The sequence below is a fragment of the Vidua chalybeata genome, chromosome 1 (genome assembly GCF_026979565.1).
Source record: "Vidua chalybeata isolate OUT-0048 chromosome 1, bVidCha1 merged haplotype, whole genome shotgun sequence".
Lineage (NCBI taxonomy): Eukaryota > Metazoa > Chordata > Aves > Passeriformes > Viduidae > Vidua > Vidua chalybeata.
In genome coordinates, this window is record NC_071530.1 from 94,806,896 (window position 1) to 94,830,647 (window position 23,752).

At 42.0% G+C, this 23,752-nt stretch overlaps 1 protein-coding gene across 5 annotated transcripts; it reads left to right on the top strand.

Moving 5' to 3' along the window:
* Window positions 1-1,196: 1,196 nt before the first annotated feature.
* Window positions 1,197-23,709, top strand: PTGR3 (prostaglandin reductase 3). 5 transcript variants are annotated; one of them, XR_008430622.1, is made up of 4 exons: window positions 2,396-2,473; window positions 15,696-15,853; window positions 20,646-20,739; window positions 22,204-23,709. XR_008430622.1 is itself a non-coding variant. In XM_053941221.1 (3 exons), the coding sequence occupies exons 2-3, from the start codon at window positions 4,319-4,321 to the stop codon at window positions 9,289-9,291; spliced, it is 942 nt and encodes a 313-aa protein (XP_053797196.1). In that variant the 5' UTR covers window positions 2,385-2,473; window positions 3,382-4,318; the 3' UTR covers window positions 9,292-10,139. The 5 variants fall into 5 exon arrangements, 3 of the variants coding, with proteins under 3 accessions (XP_053797184.1, XP_053797196.1, XP_053797190.1); XR_008430629.1 differs by lacking the exon at window positions 15,696-15,853 and having other exon boundaries at window positions 2,385-2,473; XM_053941221.1 differs by lacking the exons at window positions 15,696-15,853; window positions 20,646-20,739; window positions 22,204-23,709 and adding exons at window positions 3,382-4,335; window positions 8,367-10,139 and having other exon boundaries at window positions 2,385-2,473.
* The last annotated feature ends 43 nt before the right edge of the window (window positions 23,710-23,752 follow it).

The following is a 23,752-nucleotide window of genomic DNA, read 5'->3' on the forward strand; positions in this document are numbered from 1 at the left end:
CAACAGAAGAAAAAAAAAAAAACCAAAAAACGAAAAACAACACACACACACAAAAAATTTGCCAAAACCAAGAAAAACCCCGGAGAGTGTGTGCAGAGAGGGAGGGGGGGAGGAAGAAAAGACATTCACTGAGTGGGACAGATTAACGTGAACTGTCCCCCCCCCTCTAAACTCCTGGGAGAGAAAGAGATCCACTCTCCCTCTCTTCTCTTTTCACTGAAATATAACACACATTCGGATCCCAGGGCTCTCAGACAGTCTCAACTGATAGACAGACACATCGAGCTGCTTTTCCTGCTTCAGTTTGTTACTCCTCCTCCTCTTGCCCACGTCACCCTGACAATTACAAATAGGTCTCACACAAACCCATACCTGTCAATCTTTTTAATTGCTTTGTTTTCATTTTTCCCCTTTCCCAGAGCTAAACAATATGACAAAAAAAAAAGTCTTAATACAGCACGGCATAAAAGATTCCTCATGTGAGACACGCGTTGAGGGGGTTGTTATTATAATCCACTTGCTGAAGTGCTGTGCAAGACGCATGTGCTGATTTAACTTCAGCAAAGGTCTTCTTCCAGCAAACTTAAAAAGAGAAAGAAAAAAAAAAGAGGCAGGCAGGAGATGATACTTCGCCGTGGCACACGTCTACCCAGCATTGAATTAAAAATGATTTATGGGAGATTACAGTTCATCCTTACTTTAAAATACCAACAGATTGCAGAGCGAGAACTGCAGCATATGAAACATACTGCTAATACATTTTGCACAGTATGTGTCTGGGGATTTATATAATGTTAGCTGCGAGAACAGAAGGGTTCTTCCCTTTTATTTTTTTTTTTTTTTTTAAGACAAGAAAGCAAATAAAAACTACCCAGCTGATTCCTAAAGGAAAGCACTTGGAACTGCAGTTTTGTTCTTTTTCGGGCAGAAGGGGATTTTCTTTCTTCTTATTACCGCATAATTAAGCGTCGAGCTGTTTATATTGGTAGGATGGAGTTAATTCCGGGAACTACACGCGACATCAATGCAACATCTCTATTATGTTGCCTTTCTCTACGCAATTGTACCAAGTTGGGATTGGCGGCTCTATCATAACATTGACTTCGGTCCCTTGACCCAGTTGATTCTCTGCGCAGGTTCCCTCACCCAAACGTAACCTACAGCGAGAAATGACTAAATTTCTTTTTTTTTTTTTTTTTTTTTTTTTTTTTTTTTTTTAGAAGAAAGAAAGAAGCAAGAGGGGAAAGGGAGAGTAAGATTTTCTGACAGTATCAGGGATCAACCCCTACGACCCAAGCAAACTGACAGCAGCCTGTTACCCTTCCCCTCCCGGCAGGACGGCGACGGCGGGAAGAGCTTCGCCCGTTTAAATCCCCTCCCGCGGCAGGCGCGGAGCCGCCGCCGCCGTCTCGGGGTTGATTCGTAGCACCTTGCGAGGAAGTGAAACGTTTCGCACGGAAGGGGCGGAGCGTCCGCCCGCGGGCAGCGGCTCCTCGGCGGCGGCTAATAACAACATTAGGAGATTAGCTGCAACTTCTCCCCACTTCTCTCTAACCTTTCCGGGCCGATAATTTACCGTGCTTTCTTTCTACTCTTTTTTTTTTTTTTTTAAATTTCTCCTTTTTTTTTTTTTTTCCTGGGTTGGGAGATACCCTCTTTTTGTAAACTAAAGAACGGGGCGGGGGGGGGTAATCCGAGGCGTTTCTCTGTCTGTCTCTCCCCCCTCTCCCCCTCCCCTGTTTTTAAACCCCTTAGTCAGAGGCAGGGTGCAAACTAAAAGCCACCACCACCATCTCCTTTAGGAGATACTCCGGCCCGCCGCACACCTGCCTCCCTGGCAAGGCAGAGCAGGCAGGCAGGGGCAGGCGCTGGCGGGACGGACCGCCGCGGGAGCGGGCCGGCCTCGCCCCTCGGTAGTGCCCTTGGCGGCAGAAGACGAGCGGCTGCTGCAGGGGGACCGTCTTGCCGCTGTTCCTCCGGTGGCGTCTCCGTGCGGCGGAGGGGCCGGCTGGGAGGGGAGGGAGAACCTGCTGCACGGGGGCTCTGTTTACGTACACACATAGCTGCGAGCGGGGAGTTTCTCCTGCCGGCGCGTCCTGCGAGCTGCCTGGAGAATCCCGAGTCGGAGCTCTGCCGAGTGGGGCGGGAGAGGAGAGCCGAGGCAGGGCATGAGTTTTAGCGCGAAAAGCGGCGCTTCGCTGAGTTCCCGGGCAGCGCGGTGGTGGTGGCGGCAGCAGCCGTCCTGTGCCGCGGCGGCTCCTGCCTGGTCCTGCTTCGGTGGCAGCTGGTCGCGGCCCATCCTGGACATGTCCTACTCCCGTCACTTTTTGGATTTCCAGGGCTCGTCCATCCCCAGCTCCATGAAGAAGCTGGTGGTGACTAAGCTGAGCCAAAACTTCAGGGAAGCGGTGACCCTGCAGCAGGACTCGCCCGTGCCGCTCCCGGGAGACGGAGACCTCCTGGTCAGGAACAGGTGAGCCCCCGTCCGCCCCCCCGCGCCCCGGCCCCGCGGCCCCCGCCGACTCCTGGCGCCTTGTGGCCTGCTCTCTCCCACATGCTCCCTCACTTCGGAGACCGGCTCCAAAGTTGTACCAGCCGCCATCTGGCGACTGTTAATTTCATTTTATTGTTGTTGTTTTGAACGGCTGGTGCTACGGCTCTGTCACCCTATCCACGCGTGTGGGGGTGACACTTCCTTCTCGTGTGGCGGGGCTGTGTGTGTTTGTCTGTCTGTGCGCGCCTCTCCCGGCGTGCGCCTGCCCGAAGGAAGAGAAACACCCCAGGGCCTCTGTGCCAAAGGGGGGGGAGGGGGCGGGGAAGAGGCGAGTTGTACGTTCGGTGAGTGCCAGGAGGGAGTGAGACGGAGGGAAGCGCTCGCAGGGCCCCTCCCTGGGGCCTGCCCGGGCTCGTTACACGCACGTAGTGCCCGGGGCATGAGCGTGTCCCCGGCGCACCCGGTGTGCGGGCGGGCCTGGCCCGGCCGCTGTCTCCTCGGCGCGGCCCCGCTGCCCTTTACGCCGTTCTCCGGCCTCGCCCCCGCGCAGCCGTGACTCACCGGGGAGGCCGCGGCCGGGCCCGCCGCCCGGGCAGCCCCGGCACCACCCCCAGCTCTGCGCGCCAAGCGCGGGCGGCGCGGAGGGGGCAGGGCAGCCCTCGGCCTCCCTCGCAGGACGTGGGCCCGCAGTTATTGGTGGCTCTTAGAGAGGAGTCGGGTCGGGCGAAGAGTGAGGAGGTGACATTTTGCTTAGCATAATACACCGTAAATCCCACGTTCCGGCGCGGTGACCAGCTCGCCGTGAAATGAAGACTCCGAGGATAAAACGTGCCTCCCCCCACAGCTGTCTCCATAAAACCTGTTTGTTCTCGGTGGTTCCTTCCTAGACGCCGTCCTTCCTTGCGCTAAAACTAAATCTTTTGAAGTTCAGAGGTTTCTCTGCCCACGAAGGGAAGCTGAAACTCCGGGAACTTTGGAGCAGACTGCATGGCTGGCACGGGAGAGAGCAGTGCTCTCAGGTTCTTGTCAAGCAAGGAAATCGTAGTAACACATAGTTTGCCATGTTCGCCGTGGGAGCCTAAAGATATTAAGCAGCACGAAGTTGGCTTGAGAACAATGCTGTGAGGTCTGTTAAAGCGGTGTGTGTGACTGTGCGTATGTGTGACATGTATGTGTCCATATGTAACACACAAATATAGGGTGAAGAAGGGATAAGGAGGAAGAACAGGGATTCTTACAGGAGCTGACGAGAAAGCTGCTGTGACACTTTAATTCGACGCTGACATCCCCCACTAGGATTTCTGAGACCAAAATTCCCTCCAAACCTCAGAAGTCTTAAGACACTGTGTTGCTGCATCCACTAATGACTGAAACAGTGATGGTGTGCAACAGCCATCCGTCTGGAGTTAAATTCCTTTCTGTGGAAGAGGTCCAAAGACTTGAGATACAAGTAGCAAGTGTTCTACCTGGGTGATACAAGGCAGAGCGACATCCTTGTTTCTCAACTCCCCTCCCTCCCACACATGCACTTGCAGTCTTTCCCATCCCACTCGCCCGCCTGCCCTCCTGTAAATTTTTAGAATTTATTCTTTTTTTTTTTTTTTTTAACAGCTTCCAGTGTAACTCTTCCCTTCTTCCTCTTCTCCCTCCTTTTGCTGACTGGGGTCCCTGGGTGCTCGTGGGACATGCACAGTCATGGTAAAAGGGCTTCTACCGCACTAAAGGCAGGAGCTGGTCCACAGATTCAGGCAGGCAGTTGCTGGGCTTTAACACATCAGCCTGTTACACACGTGTTCCTCTACTGGTACACAGGCGTGTGTTGGGATGAAGGGGAGGAAGAGGTGAGTGATGAAGTTTAGATGTAGAGTTCATGTATTTTGTATTACTTGTGGCATTTCTTCTCTCTTTAATGTTTTTTTTTTTCTGAAGAATACCACAGAAAACACAGAATTATGTTACTGTAAAACACTCACTGTGTACAAGCTGCAGCATGAAGCAAGTTCTGAATGTTTTCCCCTTTCTCTGTCACTCTGGGGAAGGACTATCCCATCCCGAAAGGATAAGTCCCTGACTATTTAGTTTTTAAAAAAAAAACAACCAACCAAGTTCAAATACGATTATACATTTTCTTATAGGTAGAAGCATACAATTGAAAACAAAACAATGAAAGACTGGGGTTCCAAGAGGGCATTTACAGATTTGTTCATTTTAGTACCAGTCACGCCCATGAATAGTATTAATTGCTTTGAGCTTTTCATGCAAAACAATCGTCATTCACCACAGTAAAATCTGGTTTGGGATTTATGGGAATAGGAAATTAAAATCTGTGTGTGGATAGATATTTTAAAATGAGATGCAGTTAGGTGAAACTTTCTTCTGATTTAGAGAGCTAGGTCAGCAACTCTTATTTCTACTTTTTTATACAGAAAAAAATAACCCATCTTTTACTCAAAAAATCCTTCAAAATTAGAAATTAATTTAACCTATTTTTTTTTACTTTGATTCTGTGTAGGAGAGAAAAGGGAGGGGAAAAGGTGATAAATCCTTAGTGAAGCCATTTAAGTTTCGTATGTCTGTTTGTCCTGTTTTCTGTGGGGGAAAAGAGGGGAGGGTGTGAAAGCAAGGGTTTTCCATTTCATTGCAGGAGAAGGGCCCAAGGCTGTGAAGGTTTGGTCTTTCTTAAAGTTGTTGGGGGATTTTCGAGATTTTCTTGATGAAGTGACACATTTCATTGCCAAAATACCTGTAAGAATTTACTTTTGGGCTGGAAAATGGGAACAAAGTTTATAGAAAAGGGAGTAAGAGGGGTTGAGAAAGTTTCTTTTTTCGAGCTAGGGGACTAAAGGTATCACAGTGGGAAAAGTGGAGGGCTATTCCTGCTGGGTGTTTGGTCTAAATAATGGGTTTTTTTGCGTAGTGCTGTTTTGGATGACTTTGTTTTGTCTGTGTTTAAGACTGTAATGCTGGTTTTCGGTGTCTCACTCTTTGTTGTGGTACACAAAACAGCATTTCTTCCCCTCGGCAGCGTGCTCCTGTTTTCTATAATAAACAGTACGAGGGGTTTCAACACTGTTGAGTATAAATAAAATGGGTGACTCAATGTGCATAATTATTTCGAGAAAAGCCAGTCTCAGGCTTTTTTCACACCCTGCCTCAGGTTTGCATCTTGAAATGTAAGGAGCAAAACTCAACTAGAAACTTCTAAATTAACGGACAGAGTTAAAGTAAGAAAGTGAATGAAAGCAACATAAAAGATCTGGAAGGTGTCTTAAAACCCACTAGCACCCCAAGTAATTGTTTCTTCTGTGCTCTCTACTTTCCTCAGTCTCAGAAGTTAGTAAACTGATCTTCAACTTGTAATTCGTACTTTTTTCTACTTTTAAAAGCAAAATAATCTGTGAAACTGCACGCACATCCTACCACCCCACTTCTGTCAGCTGGAATGACAAGGCAAATTAGACATTATGTTTTAATCCAGACGGTGCGTATGATCGTTTTAATGTGCAAGGAATCTAAGACTAAACAATCTTATTTAAAAAAAGAAAAAAAAGGGGGGGGGGTGGGGGAAGAAGCCCGTACAATGCGACCAGGAGTTAAGAGTTTGCACACAATAAAACGGAGGTTTAAAAAAACAATAGGGCGTGAGGGATAGACGGCAGGCTGCGCTGATTAATAGTGATGAACCCAGAAGCCCAGGGAGGATCATTTCCCGTGGCACAGCCGCCCCGCAGAGACGGGGAGGGAGCGGCTGTGTGAACACGCGTGTCTGTGTGTGTGTATGTACGGATGAGTGTGCGGGGGGCGGGTGGGCGCCAGCCCCGCGGAGAGCCCACATCCCCTGCCCGGCGCGGCGGGGAGCGGCCGGGCAGCGCCAAGTTGCGCCGCGGCCCCGCAGCCGCACGCACAAGTTGCGGTGCGGCCCGGGCGGGGAAGGGTTCGCATCCTCTCCAGCTGCAGAACAAAAGCAGCGGTGTGTGTGCTGGAGCCCTGCTCGGCAGGCGCCTGGCCCCCCGCAAGACTTGCCCCTTCCCCGCACGCAAAGTTTTTGTCCTTAGAGTGTTTGTTGTTCTACCTGCCTTTGTGCTCCGGCCGCCGCCGTGCAGCGCCGAGAAGGGGAAGGTCTTAAAAGCAGGGGGGGCTTGTTCTCCTGTCGCTGCGCTGCCTGCCCGTGTCAGGGTGCGCTGCCCCGGCCGCGGGCACGGCTGCTCCGCGTCCTGCCAAGGCAGAGGCGCGCCGGGAGCGTGAGGAGGGAGGCTGAGCCCGGCGGGGAGCCGGGACCTCCCTTGCGGGTTGGGGCCGGGGGCACAGCGGGCGCCCCGGGCTGCCCTCGCGGCTACCGAGGGCACGGCTAGACGAAGCCGTGAGGCCGGTGAGGGGGCGAGCACAACTCCCCACCGGGCTCTCACCCTTCGCTCCCCTCCCCAGAAGTTGGGGTGTAAGAGCGGGAGGAGGCTGGTGCAGCGCCGGCACGTCTCGCCTGGCGCCCGAGGGACGCGGTCTGCCTCGGAAGCTGCAACTCCGTTACCAATTTTTATACATCTTTTAGCAGTCTTGTACGGGAGTCACCGCAGAGCGGGATAATAGAAATTTTTTTGTATCCGCGGACAAGACGTAGGCATTTTTTGTTGCGGCGGAGCGGCGAGTTAAAGGCAGGATAACCGAGAGCTACAGTCACTTTTACCTATTTTATGTATGGATATGTTTACGCTTACGTGTCTTTTTATACATAACATTGGTGAAAGTTTGAAGCTCCCCATGCTGTAAAGAATGAAGAATATCAAAAGGAGCAAAGCGGTTTTAGTTCTCCTCACTCTGTGTGCAAGCAATTTAAAACAACACACATATAGGAGTTGAGCTTGTTGCTAACTGCAACAATGAAAAGTGCACTGTTTGCCTACTTCTGCAGCTTTTGCGTGGTGTCAAGTACACCTTTTAGGTTGTCACATCCGTACATAGTAACAGTCCTGGCATTTGCTGTTTCATGTGTTTCTTTTTTACATTTTTCAGTTAGCAGAACCTTCCCCAGTCTCTCTTCTCTTGCCTGTGTAAAGATAGTTACTTAAGAAAAAAAAAATCTTTGCATTTTAGCTAGATCATAACTTTGTTTTAGGCATTATCTCTTAGCGCTTAATCAAGTTGTGAGAATGTCTTTATCTTTCTCTAAAAAAAAAATTGCCATCCGTTTTCACCTGTTAGAGGTCAGTAGGACTTGATATTCAGTTTTGCAATTTTACTCCTTCTCTGCAAGGTTGTTTTGATGTGTTGCAAGTAATTTATATAAAGAAAAATATTTTAACATTGACATTAGCTACATCAAAAGGCAAATTTGCTGTAGTGACTCCATCAATTAAAAAGTACTTGCCTACAGTAACATGACCTTGCAAATGACATCGATAGTTAATATGATCATTAGTCATTAACAGTATTATTATATTCAAAATATAAATTTGTTGCCAGAATCCACTATTTACTGCTCTGCATGTTTCATTCTTCTGTGTTTTCAAATCTTGTATGAAGCGGTCGGTTAATTTTCATGCTTTAATCTTTTACAGATTTATTTTCAGCTTGTTTAGCTTGGTCAAGTGGACCTAAGGAAAATATAAGGGGTTTTGTTTTGTTTTGGTTTGGTTTTACTTTTTACAGCTTCTTGTTGTTTCTTTTTGTTTAGAAAATTTGTCTGTAATTCTAGAATAACAGAATGGAAACTATGGAAGTCTGATGAAAGTAATCTTTGGGGCGCACTCGTTATTCAAATATACAGACAATCAGAACTAATCTTGTACTTATCCCACAAATTTGAATATAAGGTTTCTCATACAATGAAAACTTGGTAAGGAGTAAATCTCGTTAAAACATTTTTGTTTTCTTCTAGATTTGTCGGCATCAATGCATCTGATATAAACTACTCAGCTGGTCGATATGACGCCTCAGTTAAACCCCCCTTTGATATAGGCTTTGAAGGTGTCGGTGAAGTGGTAGCGTTAGGACTCAGTGCTAGTGCAGATTACACGGTGGGTCAAGCTGTGGCCTACGTGAAAGCAGGTTCCTTTGCTGAATACACAGTTGTGCCAGCCAGACAAGCAGTCCCTCTACCCTCAGTGAAACCTGAGTTTCTCACTTTAATGGTAAGTGGCGCAACTGCATACCTCAGTTTGAAAGAGCTGGGAGACCTGTCTGAAGGCAAGAAGGTTCTGGTGACAGCAGCAGCTGGAGGAACAGGCCAGTTCGCTGTGCAGCTTGCAAAAAAGGCAAAATGCCATGTAATTGGAACCTGCTCCAGTGATGAAAAGGGTGGCTTTCTGAAATCCATTGGCTGTGACCATACCATCAACTATAAAACTGAAAATGTCGAATCTGTGCTTAGGAAGGACTACCCCGAAGGTGTGGATGTGGTGTATGAATCTGTTGGAGGAAAGATGTTTGACTTGGCTCTCAATGCCTTGGCTATCAAAGGGCGCCTGATAGTTATTGGGTTTATCGCTGGCTACCAAAACCCCACTGGCCTCCCGCCTATTAAAACAGAGTTATTGCCAGCAAAACTATTGAAGAAGTCTGCTAGTGTCCAGGGTTTCTTCTTGAACCATTACCTTTCTGACTACAAAATGGCTCTGCAGCATTTGCTCAAGATGTATGAAAGAGGAGACCTGGTTTGTGAGGTGGACTTTGGAGACATGTCTCCTGAGGGCAAGTTCACTGGCCTGGAATCTGTATTCCGTGCTGTAGATTACATGTACATGGGAAAAAACATTGGAAAAATTGTAGTTGAATTACCTCACTCTGTCAACAGTAAGCTGTAAAAACAGAACAATGATATAAATCAGAAGAGAGAAAATGGGCACTTTATGTCTCAGATTTACTAGAAACAATTTCTTTTTTAAGCTTAGTAGTGGATATTATATTAAAAAACAGCATTAAAGTGTTAATAAAAAGGGATGAGTTTGTTGGGGGATTTGTTTGTTTTTATTTTCATAAAAGTGTTTAAATCAGTGGCTGTAGCAGGGACATAATGGGCCTGTGTTTGATACTGTCACTTAGGTTAGCATGAGACAAGAACATTGTTCTTGACAGAATAACTCTTGATGCAGAGGCAGATTTAGTCTGTCAGCCTGATTTGATAAGACTTCATCTGTAGTTCAGCTCAGAAAAAAAAATCTTTCAGCAATTTTGATTCTCTGATTTAAAAATAAAATTGTTAGAACAAGCATAAGTAAAGAGTTGTATCTTTGGGTTGCTCTATTAATCTTTTGAAGTTCTTGGGAAAAAAATGCTCTTGATTTTCTGTCACAAACATGATAATCATAATTCAGTTGCATCATGGATCATAGTAATATTCCTTGACTGGTTACACAGGGAAATTTATCCTCCAATTCTGACATGTCAGTAATATTAAGCAACTTGATTTTTTTTTAATCCTGTCTTTCATAACTATAAACAACTGCGCAATTTTCTGTTAAATCTTTAACTACAAGTTGCAATATAGTCTCATTTTGTTGCCTTTTCATTTTCCACTGTTACTGTTTATTGTCCAGTCTCCCCTTTAGTCAGTATTTAAAGATTATTGGAATGGGATTTGGAGCCATGTTCATGTGTGTTCACACCCTGTATATTTTTTGAAGATTAAATAAAGTTTTAAAAGCTATTTAAATATTTGTGGCATTTATTCATAATTACATGATTCTTGCTGACTAGCTCTTTTTCAGATATTGTGTTTTTCAGAGTTACTTGACTGGTCATTCTTGAAGGGACTTCCCATAATCAGGCCGCTACTTCTGCTTTTACCAAATACTGCTTCTGCAGAAGCCCACTTACAAAGAGCAGGACCATTTTAAATCTATAGTCACAATACCTGGTACACATACTGATGCTCAGCCATGCATTTCCTAGCGGGTGCAGTTAAAGGGTTTTGGAAAGTTTCAAAAATTCTTCCTCACCTAGTGAATATTATTAATGGTACGTACAGTGGGAATTCCAGCTAGAAGCATAATATTTTCCAGAACAATAAAATACTTGAAACTGATTGCTCTACATCTTTTTTTCCATAGCAAACTTTTAAGATCATAAAGGCCAATTTTGCCACATCTTTTGAAATTACATTCATTTGTATGCAGTTGAAGAGATGGAAATTTCCTAAGATCATATGCCTCGTAATAAACATAATGATAGACTGATAATGTCTAGGACTTGAAGGAAAAAATCCAGGGTAAACTTAATTTTAGGGCATTATTCAGGACTGACTGTGTGCAACATTTTTGATTGTAACACAGGAAAACAGATTTTATTCAGTAGTGCAGACAGAATACTATTTTAAATTTTGATTTAGTGCATTCTTAATGTAAATTTTTAGTACATATGTAATTAGCATCATAAAGAATTATGTACAATGGTGAACTGTCCCTTTCTTGGGCCATGCCTGACTACTAGGTTTAGTCTCACTGGTGATTTTGGGGAAAGGCAGAATGGATTGAGTCTTTTGTGACCATTTTTCTCTCTTACTCAAGGTAAGCATCAAACCACCATGATTTTTTGTTTTAAGTAAGATCTGCTGTTAGAGACATATTTCCTCTTTCATCTCTGATAATACAAATATTGTGTTGTGTTTGCGTTTTGCATAATTAGAAAGGTATATTGGCCTTCCAGCTAAATGCTAGGAGGATGCCAACACTCAAGTACCATACAGAGCATGCAAAGTTCTCAGCATTTTATTCCTAGGCATGTGTGATGTCTTTCCTTGTTCAGGGGAAAGTGAAGTCCTTGGTCATTAAATGCATCTTAAAAAACAAGGTTGGTTGGGATGTACTGTGGCAAAATAAAAAAAAAAAATTAAAAACCAAACCAATTGGTTACATCTATGATATGTACAGAAGAGTTGCATGAGTAACAATTTTTTCAAATTAAATTCCTGCAATCAAATGCCAAAACCATCCAAGTGTCACAATTTTCAGATGTGTTGATCACTGTCAGTTCAATAGATTTGGTGTTTCTGAGGCAGTAAATTCCATATGTTTTTGTCATAGAAAATTCCTCCTGTTACAGGATTCTGTTTGGACATACATTCTACTTTCCTTTTAATACGTTACTTCATATATAACATTGCATAATGCAACTGCCCCAGGCTTCTTCACTGATCAAAACAGGAGAAGAGAGGGACCTTTGGAGGGTTCACACGTATATATTCAGATATGACATGTTGTTCATTTTAATTTTGGCTTCAGATTGTTGTTTAGCCCTTTCATACTGATCACAGCATTAATAAAAGGTTTACATTTGTTATATGCATAACTTGGATAGCCCATGTACAAATTTTGTAGCCCTTTTGGTGTTTAGGTTAGGCTATGGGGATTTGGCTTGTCTTTTTTATCAAATGTTTATGTTAAGCTGAAGGGGTAGCTCAGGGTCAACATGGTAACTCTTCCATGAATGAATATGGAATGAAGAAGTAATTTTTGTTTTTAAAGATACAACTTCTGTGCTTCCAATTGTTGAAAGAGAGCATTATCAATGGGGAGAGGTTGAAAAAAGTATTCCTTAAACATGCAGATAAGGCCTTTTTGATGAGTTTCATAATAAAGTTTGGCTTGTAGCAGGGGGAAAAACCCCAAGTTCTCTTTATTTAAAAGTACATTCTGCAAACTTACTTGTGGGAGCAGGGCTGCCTTTGAATAAGTAAGCTATGATGGATTTAAATAATGTTTAAATATTAGATGCCTAGGAAAATGTATATGGCATGCACACACTGAGAGGTTTAAATGATGATAGGACATTGAACATACAAGGAAAAGAAATACTGTAGAGTCACAGCAAGGGATTAATAACAATACACTTAATATGCTTGCAAAAAAGGTGTATTAAAAGCTGTGTGCACAGTGGGGACTTAAATGATTAAAAATAATAATACATTTGCCTTGGAAGTACTAAGTATACTATATGTAGAAAGCAGGGATTTAAATAATAATACTATTAATAATAGCAGCTCGTTGAGATGTGGTTGCTAGCACTACATCCTAATTTTACCTTTCTAAATGAATTTGCTACAGAGGAATCTGGCATTGTTTGCTGAGGCTAATAACCGAATTTCCCTTCCCTACACACATATGCTTCCATGGAAAAACAACAAAGAACTAGATGAAGAGCTGGCTTTTTTCCTGAGTCTGTCACATGTGTGCATACGCACGCGCACACGGACACACACGTACTCACTCGCTCTCTCCTGGCTTGCAACCCTCAGCACATTTTACAGATATGCTTCCTACTTAATTGCTATGCTGGATTCTCCTAATACCTTTTTGAATCAAGTTGGGTTTCTACCAAGCAATAGTTTGCTGTATGTTTGTATGTGTGCAAATGTGTGTAATGTATATGCACATAAAGTGTATATTTAGTAAGTGGATATGAATAACTGCTGTGTCATGTAAATACAGATAATTGCAATCTCTCAAGGAAAAGTTTGCAGTAGTGTTTGCAGATATTATATATTTTCCTACTTCTGTCTGAGGAGTAAAGAAATTTCTCTGCTGAATAGCTGTTACTATCTATTTTACAAGATTTACTCATTTTCAGGTACCTAATGTAGCTGCTAGCATGCATGCACGACAATACAATTTATATGGTAAATGGAACCAAATAATGGCTTCACTGAATGTTATGGCTGCACTGAAGGGAAATGTCACGGTAAATAGCTGCCAAATTATGGATCATGCCGAAGTGTCACAACTGCACTAAAGACAAATAGCACTAGAGGCTATTGCCACTGTGACGCTTTTGAGTTATGAAGAAGAGGAGCAGCCTGATGTGAGCCTCTTTGTGTCCTCATTATAGCAAAGGGTTACTGGTGCAGTATACAAGAAAACCTAGTCCTACGTGGTGGCTAGTTATTAATCTGTTCTTTTTGAATCTAACAGCTGTAGCAAACCAGAAAATCTTTTCCTTGCTTTATGAATACATATAAACACATACAAACAAAGAAAAACCTGCAGGTTTTATTAATGTAAATGTGTACGGGAAATGACTAGTAATGGAAAAATGTTGTAATAAAATAATCTAATCAAAGAATATTATTAAATTTAATATCATATGTGTCTGAAAGCTTTAGTTGCTTCTTATGCAGATAGATGTGTGAAATATAAGCAATAATGCACTTTCTCTCTTTGTAAAGACTTGAGTAGTAAGGACATTACCAACTAAATTGCTTCTTCTAAACTGAAGTGTGTCCCGGTTTCTTTCATTTTAATGGGAGGGTAATAAAGATGAAAGACTAACATTTTAACTGATGGATCCCTTAAGCTACAGAATAGAAATTTATTATGTTTTGAGGGAATATGCTAAATGCTGAAATGTGGAAAGAAGCAGGGAAATCCCAGGTAAAATAAAAGCAATGTAACTTCTTTTTTTCATTGTTATTATTATGACATACTTTTATGAATGGAAAACTACATACTGCTCTTACTTAATCTGAGAAAACAGCACTGATCTTTCTTTTGAGAAAAAAATGGGAGGAGTTACTTGAAAAAAAAAAAAAAGATTTGGAAATGGAGGGACATCACTCAGCAAGTGGTCGCTTCTCTCTACGATCACTTTTCAAATCCTGCCTGCAGTGTTCAGGGAAGTGAGTTTGATGCTCTGCACACTATTGTACACACCACAAACGTACCATCCATAACACAGCACAATTGTCAGTTGCTGTTTTACAGAGGGGCCAGGGCTGAACAATCATGGTGGATAAATTACTTTTCTATTCTACAGCAAGTGGCTTTCCTACCATGTGAAGCTTAAGGTCATTGGCAGGGCAGCGAGGGGGAAGCTTATATATTAGTTAAAACTACTGCTCTAATAGTGTTCAGATAGAGGAACTAAACAAATTAATTAAAGCTAGGTTTGTTCTTTGAGATGGGGGGGATGATTTGCAGAGATATTGTACCAAGAGACATGCATGTATATGTATATGTATATGTATATGTATATGTATATGTATATGTGTATGTATGTATTGTGCCTTACTATGCCACTTCTTGCTACAATATTCCTGTAGATAACTTGTTTTTTTTTCCTTTTGTTCTTTGATATCTGCATTAAAACCTTCATAATTCATGACTGAAGAAATTCTGATTTCAGAAATAAGAAAATATTCTCTGAAGATTTTAAAACTTTAGTAATAGAATCTGCTTACAATTTTTGCAGTGTTGTCTAAGGGGGGATGGGAAGAAAAACCTGTCAAAAATTAGGTAGAAGATCCTTGAATTGCAATTAGTGTGCCCAGAATTTATTTTATGTGCAATGCAGTTGCAAGTAGCTGCTTCTTATTAAATGAAAATCCTGTATTATGTACTTCAGGAACATTCCGACTAATGAGTATGTAATGTCCTTAGTGTAACACAGAACTTCTTTTTGTGTTCACAACCACAAAATGCTGGAAACTTGACAAATGATATCATTTAAGACAGATGCCTGCCTTAGGGACCTGTTTTTTGGCTTCCTGTTTCTGGTTTTTATTTCAATAACATTTGTAATTGCCACAGGATCTGTACCTGCGTAGTGTTTTAACTCCTTCACATATGCCCCAATGCATTAACTCCTTGGGTAGGTACCCGGGAATATTTTCTTTTTTCTTTTTCCTTTTTCCTCCCCAGCTGGTGTGTTCTTCCTGCCTCTCACAGGCGCAGCTACACACATAAATAAAAGCTGGATCTTATTAGGCCAGATGAAATGGTAATGTCGAAGGGGGTAAACACTTACTGCACTTGCTGTGTTTTACTAGTGCAGAAGTACATCTAGACCAGGTCCAAGGCAAAACCCAAGAAACTGTGAGGTACAGCCTGCTGGTTCTCAGTGAGAGACAACACAGTTCTGTGTACATGGTCTAGGCACACAATATCTTGATCTCAGTTATACATTTCAATGTATATTTCCCCATTAAACTCACATTCTTTACTTAGGTTATAGGGCAGGAGAATTTTTGACATCACTTCAGTTGATGATGCATATAAGGGGCATTTTGGCAGTGCTGGTTCAACACAAGTTGTAAGTTGCTGTGCATCCAGCGGAGCCTGCTTCATGTAAAGCCCTTATCACAGGACAAGAGCAGTTTTCAGCTCCCCAGGCACTCAGCATGGATCCTGGCAGACTGCAAGCAACATTCCCACAATCCATAACAGCTCAGAGGTTTTGGTGGGGGTTTATAGCATGTTCTTTCTCTCTTTTTTTGTAGGTCTTACAAAAAAACATTAAAAATGGGCTGTGTACAAGAAGCTTACGTGAGTCTTTGTAGGTGAATTTTCACTGAGCCACTTCACTGAATACTGCAGTGTGCAGTAATAACAAAAAAAGTCTTGGAAAGAGCATGAGCTCTTGGCACCTATTCTGCAGGTGAGACTTTTCTACTTGTCATAAGCAGTTACCTCTCCAGGACTTCCAGTGTTTTCTGATGTCATTTTGAAGCACAAACTCTGTGTTCAAGCCTTCTGTCATAGGACATGCAGACCCATTGCACCTGTACTCCTAAGACAAGTTTATCCCATGAAGTGCTGAACAACTGTATCTTTCTTGAGAACTGGAGCTGATGACTCTAAAAACCTCAAGAAATGTCTCTGTTTACTGCAAGACCAGACAGCACATCATAAAAACCTACCCTCCAGGCTTTCTGTAAGAGAAGGAGGGGAAGTCTTTATCTTCTGTCACAAGAGGGAGGTCAAAAGGACCGAGCAAGTGCCAGACCAAGTCACTTCTGCTGTTCTAGGGTTCATTTTCAGAGAAAGTAGGCAGGCACACAAATCTCATTATGCGTTACGAGGATCTGTGCAAAGGCTTCTTGTGCGCTGTCTTAAAACCATACCCCTAAGGGACTCATTCACAAAGGGATAGAAGGAAAAGGAAATTTGTATATTTTCTGGAAGCAGTAAGACATGACATGCAGCACGGTTCTGGCTGATTACAGCATGCCTCAGGTGAGCTGGGAGGCACGAGGCTGCCAGCCAAGTGATTTCAACCACCCAAGAAAGAGAACTCCACAGAAATGCATTGTGTGGCATGTCTGATTGCTGCAAAGAAAAACACTCCAACTTCATTCACACTGGCATGGCATTATTGGCATGACTGTTCCTGGCAGTCTATTGGAAAGTTTTATTTGCATCCAGAGTTTTGAAGGCCATTTCATAACATTAAACAAGAATAATGCTGAAAATGCCTAGCTTATTTGCCCCTTGACACCTGTGTGTAATCCCTCATTGAAGCCCTAATGAGGGGTTCTCCTTGGGTTGTATTACTTCCAAAATAACCCCTGCATACAAGCAGCCTAAGGTACCTTTCCTGCCTGCATAGGGTGTGGCAAGAGTAGCCACATGAAGGTGGATAAAATACATTATTTTTCCTGTATCCTCAGTAATCAGGATGCAGAGTCAGTTACTGGATCATTTGACTTCTTACTGAGCTGGGAAACCTCAATCTGCTATCACAAGTGCCTACAAATAAGAGAGATATTGAGTTGGTTTCCTCTCCTGGGAATGTAAATGAGGAACAAGAATAAAGCTCTTGAAACAGTGTAAAAACAGTCTCTGAGGAGAACCTGACTCTTGTTTCTGTGTGTGTGCTCATGCTGCTGGAAAAAAACAGTTTTAATGCACAGACCTGCCTAACCTCAAATTGTAGTGAAATTTCCCAGGGCCTTCAGATAACTCCCAAAGTCTTGGGAAATTCAGTTCAGTCAATGCAGAAATAGTGTTTGCATATTGTAAGAGCTATGGTGGCAATGGCAGCAGCTCTGAGCTCTCAAATGATGGGTGGTGGCAAAGCAAACCTTGCTCTGGAGGAACTGCTAAAAAGACAACCCTCCAGTTCCCAGATTCTCTCAATGAATTGGACTATGAGGGACAGATTATTGTCCATCCTAGTTCAAAAAAACAGATTTTTCCCTCATTCCTTTAAATCACAATCTTGACTTACTTGGTAGCTACTTTTTCATTCCCTTCTCCCTCTTTCTCTCTGCTTCCCTCCCTACACCAAACAAAAAATAAAGAGTGAAAATAATAATAGAGAGGGAGGCTGCTGGAAATGTTTCAGGCTTTTCTCTCCCTCGTCAGGAGGGAGTAGGTCAAGTTGTCTTGTAATATAAGTAAACCTAAGAAGGCACAGAGTTTTGCCTATATGCTCTGCAACAAAATTTGAGTAGATTTATGGCAAATATATACATTTTACATTTTCCACAGAACCAGACAATTTTTCTTTACAATGTGCAAGATCTTTTCTAGCTACGCGAGGGGAAAAAAGACCAAAACAACCCACCAAGTTGTTTTTCCACTTGTGTGATTTAATTTGCAGTGTCTCTCATTCTGTTAAAGTGATGAGGCAACTTCTTTGGCATTTCTTCCTTTCTTGTTTGTGAAAAGCTGTGATGTTCAGCAGTCACAAAATACGCATCATAGTGTAAAGAGGAAAGAGCCAAATATTCGTCCTTTTCCACGAACTTGAAATTGTAGCAATACAAAACATTTCAGCATTGGGTCACATGGTATGAAGTAGAACCCTGTAAGATGAGTGGTGTGCTGTAGATAAAAGATACTGTAGAGACAGGGATGTATCTAACAGGCGCAAAAAAAGAATGCTGATAGTGGTGTGTCCAGGTGACCGGAGGAAAGCCAAAGTCTGTGCTTCACCTCACATGAGTTCAGGTCTTTTTCCCTCCCAGGTAAATCAGATACAGTCCTAAATCTAAGAGAAGTGCTTCACAAATATACTGCAGTGAGCACTAATGCCAGTGTCCTTGCTTTCTAGATTATTTTCGTCCATCTTCCTGGCATTATGTCACATTTCCAACTAATTACGGACAATGTAAGGTGGGAAGGTGAAAGCAATTATTTCGTTGCTTCCAGAAATGGAGTCAGAACTTTACCAGTCATATATAAATGGCAGCAGTACCTTTTCATATTTTCAGTAAACAAAATGTTTATAGTGCCTTCAGGATGGCTGGAGGGGAATGGTCACTCAGGCTTAGATTTTTTTGGAGCTTCCCATCATAATTTTGCCAGAGTACAGCTGACATCCATGCTTATCCAAATGATGGAAAAGTTTCTTGGTCCATGAAAATTAGCCGTACTGTACCAGAGAGAATACAGAAAATGGTGCTGTTCCAGTGCTTTCCTATCTGCCACACTGTAAGTGCAAAGGTTGAACAGCCCCCAGTCCTGACGCTTGCACATCAGGCAATATGAACGAAGGTCTGAAAACAAGCATATTTGTTCTAAGAACCTGTGTCACTCCAAGAAAATACCATTTCAGAGTGTTGTGGGTGACTTAATCTCTTTGTTCAATGCTGTATTTAAAAAAAACTACCAACTCTAACAGTCCTATTCTCTGTCCCAGGGCTGCCCTGGTTCTGTGCCTGGCAGGCTGGCTTTGCTCTGAAGCACACCAGCTCTCCATACCTTGTATATTTTAATGCCGACACTGATCTTCAATCAGCTTTGCTCTGGCCTTCCAGTGAAAATATGCCAAAATGTCATAGGTTTCCAAATGAAATGCAAATACTGAACTTTCTGAAATTTACTGATAGTATTTTACTCCTTTACTGCATCTGAGCTGTACCAACGAGGCACATCGGAAACAAGGGTTTAAGATTCCTGACAGCAAAGGTCTTTGCACTTACCACTCCACAGGTGTCTCAGCTGGATGGTCTGTGGCACCTTGATGATCTTAAAGGTCTTTTCCATCCTAAATGATTCTACAATTCTATGTTCCATTAAGAATATGAGTCCTCTGCTTGCTTGCTCACTCAGCACAATGAAGAGAAGCAATGAAATACTCAAAGTCAGGTCAGACTACCTTTTGTCATATGTAACTGTTATTACACAGATGTCACAGCAGCAGGTGCAAAATAAATACCTGGGTAATGGAAACCATTTGCTTTGCCTTTAGCCACAGGCATCAGGTCTGATTTACTTGTGGCTGGCAGCTGAGAGAGCAAGGGAGAGCCAGGTCCCTATAGCCAGGCTCACTTTTAATTGCTCAGAGACGGGAAAAGTTAGCCGCAGTGGAAGCTGCTCCAGAGGAGATCATCCTATTTTTCACCATGCCCTCTTCCTCATGTTCCCCTACTGTTCTGCCAGAGCGGGGAGATTTAGCTGAGCCTTGAATCCACACTTACGCACTGCCCTTTCATCATTTGGACCTCGGTGAATGTACACAATCTGGAGCAGTCTTTGCTCAAGGCAAACAAAGTAAAGGAGGAGAGTGACATTTCAGTCTTTCATTGCAGAGTCATTCAGGTCACTCACTGAAATTATAGACACCAGCTCCAGCAATGTTAGCAGCCAACTTTAGATTATTAACCATCCTTTTGATAGCAGTACATTTATGGTGTGTGTGCACAGAGAATTCCTCCAAATTACAGGGTGTCCTAACACAGCCGGTCAAACCACATGGACCTCTAGATGCAGTAAGCAGTATAATTAAACCAGTTTTCTCATTTGTACTTTCCTAGCAGCACTCAAAATATGCTCTCAACCATTGGATGCTGCTCTTTGCATCAGGCTATGAAAAGAGATAAGAGTGAAGGGTGCCTTAAGAATAGCTCATTAAGAAGACATCAACCATTTTCTTTTATTGCATTATTTATGTTTTGGGTGATAATACAACACTATTTCCAGGGCAAAGTGCACTCAAGAAGCATATTGGCCTGTAGGTGGTTTCATTTGATTAGGTTTAGAAGGGTGAAAGCTACAGCAATTTCTTTTACCTGCTGTTATCCTGAAAGACCTGAGCTTTTTCTTACCCTCATCAGGCCATATATTGTCAATACATTTGAGATCCACTAAACTTCATTAGCCCTTTTAGATGCTTCTGGGAATGGCAGTGACTTATTTTTATCCCCTAAGGCTCTGGAAAATCTTCACTGCAACAATCACTGGCATGCCTGGTAGGATCCATTTTTTAATATAATGACCTTCTGCATACTAGCAAACAAACATGAAGAGGACCTAAACATCTAGATCATAAAGCTGATTTCACACAAAGCAGTCCATGTTAAAAAAACTTCAGCCAAAAATAATAATAGTACAGATAATGGTAATGAATACTTATTTTCATTCCTTCAATTGTATTTTATAGTTAGTCAAATACTCTGTTAATTACAGTATTTTCTCATATTTTTTTCTTTATTCTCCTACAGAGCCATTTTCAGTGTCTAATGCTGCTGCTGTACCTTTTGAAGATCCAAGAATAAATTTTGGTCCCGACCATGGAATATTTACTCACTTTGAAATGTAAGTAAAAGAAATGAAACTGATAACTTGGAACTGTAAAAGCTGGGAATTCCTTACATATTTTAATGCAGCTTCTGTCTCTGACACTTTCTGTTGCTTTTCTGCTATAATCAGTACTAATGATTATTTAAGAAAAAACAAACCCCAACAACAAAGTATAGCAAAACAAAACAAAAAAAAAAACCCACCCAAATCTGGGAGGTGCAGAAGGGATAGAAACTATCAGACACTCCAAAGAGAACATAAGAGAATTTAGGTTGAAAATAGAGGCTATGGCATAAAGTGTATGCCAGGTCTGCTCCTTGTTATGGAAAGGGACTCTAACAGAGTTCACAGAGTGTGAGTGGATCCCCATGCCTGTGTGTAAGAGACCAGACAAGCAAGTAGAAAAAACTGCTCCTCATGCTCCTTTAAGCCCTGGAAGTGTCCACTAAATATTCTTACTGTGAAGAAGAATAGCATCTTAATAGTTACTGAGAAAGCACTGTTTAAGTTATTAATATAAAGTACAAATATCTTCAGTTTCTGAAAGAGTCTTGTAGCTAAAAAAAAAAACCCAAACTACTAAAACAAAAAAACATGGGCAAAATATTTCTGATTTTCAAAGTAATAGTTTGACTGTATATACTACTATTCACTGCCTTTCTGAATTACAGATCACTGAGATCTCCATCCAGAAATGCAATGTACTGGTACTGGTATTCATCTTGTCGATGATATATACACAGAGGGCTATTTCTCTAATTGATGGCTTCATCATTCAATTCAAGATGCATAAGGATAGCTATTATTATCTAACACTATCATATGTTCCTATTGTTCCACACTTCTCTCCTTGTCAATAGCATCCAAGATATCCTATCTAAATCTTCAAGATAGCAAAAGAAAGGTGCATTATTTGTTGACTCCACACATCGCATTATTAAGCATTTGTGAACAACCTGCACATCTCCCCACTGACATTTTTAAGTATTCAATTAAAATTGGATGAGAGAGTACACCAATGCAAATAAATACTCAGTTATATGAAGGCTTTGCATTGAATTCTTAAATTATTCTAATACAGGTGCTTGCTAGCAGCCACTCAGTTGAAATCAGGACAGTGATGCAAGTGTGAGAATGAATGGTGTATGAAAGGAAGGAAGGCAGATTGCTTTATGGTGGAGTCATGGCAGAGGTTTGACAGGAAATGCTTCTCCCAGTAGAGCTAAGCAGGGAAGGAGAACCCTATTATATGGATGAGAAGGACCAGCACTGGCATCTTGTCATTCTAAGTTGTATAAGTAAGCAAGCTTAATTGCTCCTTGTCTTTTCAAGATTACTTTCCACCAACAATCTCATTATCACACACATATGTTTATTGCACTTATTCAGGTCCCTTCATGCAGACCTGAAAGCAGTGAGGAGAGCAGCAATATTAAGTTATCCAGTAACATTGTTTTTCCTTTTTTCCCTTTTAACCAGGCGGATGTGACCTGCCTTCTCCTTCTGCAACTAACGGGGTGACCAGAGGCAGTGGAATGTACACCAGGAAAGAATAGAACCAGAGGGAAAGCAAGCTGTCAAGAGAACAGTGTACTGAAGAGGAAAAATGTAAAACATGACTTCTATTTACCATGATTAATATGTAAAGTTAACATGTTTGTCATGGAATATATTAATATGTATGTTTTCCCATTATGTAGATCTTTTCTTATATTACTTATTAGAAAGGGATACAATCACAATGATGGGGCAAGAATGCCACTTAAAAATTAGGTGATGCCCAGTCAACATAACATAATCACTACAGTGTCATTTCTGATTTAGCTGTGGTGATATCAGTATAATTGCCGCTGGGAAGAAATTAAAATGGCTGTTAATGATAAATAAAATGACAAGAAGGAGGATCATCCTTCACATATAATTCCAAGAAAAATACAGCTGCTGAATTCCTTGAGCACTTGGTGCTGTTCATTGATGAAGAGGAAACAAGCAGGTTTTGTATAGCTGCATGGCCAAAAGAGCTGCCCTGTACTTTCCCAAGCCCAAATGTAGACACTATAGGTCTAAAAAGATTTCACCGTGCTATTTCCAATCAGGAGAGGTGTAATAGCGAAGCTCACATGAAGTGAATATTAACACAATTCCAGCAGAAAGCACTGTATATAACAAACAGAAAGTTAAAAAAAAAGAGGGTAGAGGCAGGGAGACAGCAGTGCATGTGGATACTTTACAAAAACTCCAAATGCTCCTGCCTTGTCTCTATCACCAGAGGCAACCTTAGCTCACAGATCAAAAGACCTTCATACATTTGTTTGATATCATAAATGTGTCAAGAATGAGCTACACAAAGCATCATTCACCCACTACACATGGCTTGTTAGCCTAGTCAAGAGCATCTTTCAACTCATTCACACATTAAAAGCCAGGAAACCAACATTTGATTACTAGTTCTAGCATTAAGATCAAAGACCACATCTTCCCATCTGTGAAGAGCAAGAGCCAAATTGCTTTCTCCTCTTTCTTCATTTACAGAAGAATTGAAGAGTCAAAACACAAAATCATTATACTCCACATCCCATGAACAACACAGTTCCAGCCGATAAAAGCACACAGCAGCCACTATAACTTACATACATTTTCTTGGAAAGACGTATAAGCGAATCTGTAGTCACATCTTCACAATACTTGAGTCTACAGTTATCCAAAGCTCAGAGTAGCTTGATCCACAGGTGTTATCCTAGTGTATAAAACTACAACACCTCTTAAAAGGGAAAATACCATATACCTGCCATTTACTCTTCTTCAAAATCAGGTGGGTTAGATAAAATGAAAGCTCTAACTTAAAATCACAAAAACAAACCTGAAACACGTGGGTTAAGTCAATGTTATTCCATTGTCATAGTTAGTTTTTTACTTACCTGTTGGTTAAAGAAGCTTGAAAATATAAATAAATAAAAGTCAGCCTTAACCTGGAGAATAAATATGTCCACTTTCAGGTGAAACTTATTTTTTGATTCAGTTCTGGACA

Coding starts and splice junctions, on each gene's coding strand:
- PTGR3 (XM_053941209.1), top strand. CDS start 2,169: ATGAGTTTTAGCGCGAAAAGCGGCGCTTCGCTGAGTTCCCGGGCAGCG. Junction 2,474..8,366: donor GACCTCCTGGTCAGGAACAG/GTGAGCCCCCGT, acceptor GTTTTCTTCTAG/ATTTGTCGGCATCAATGCAT.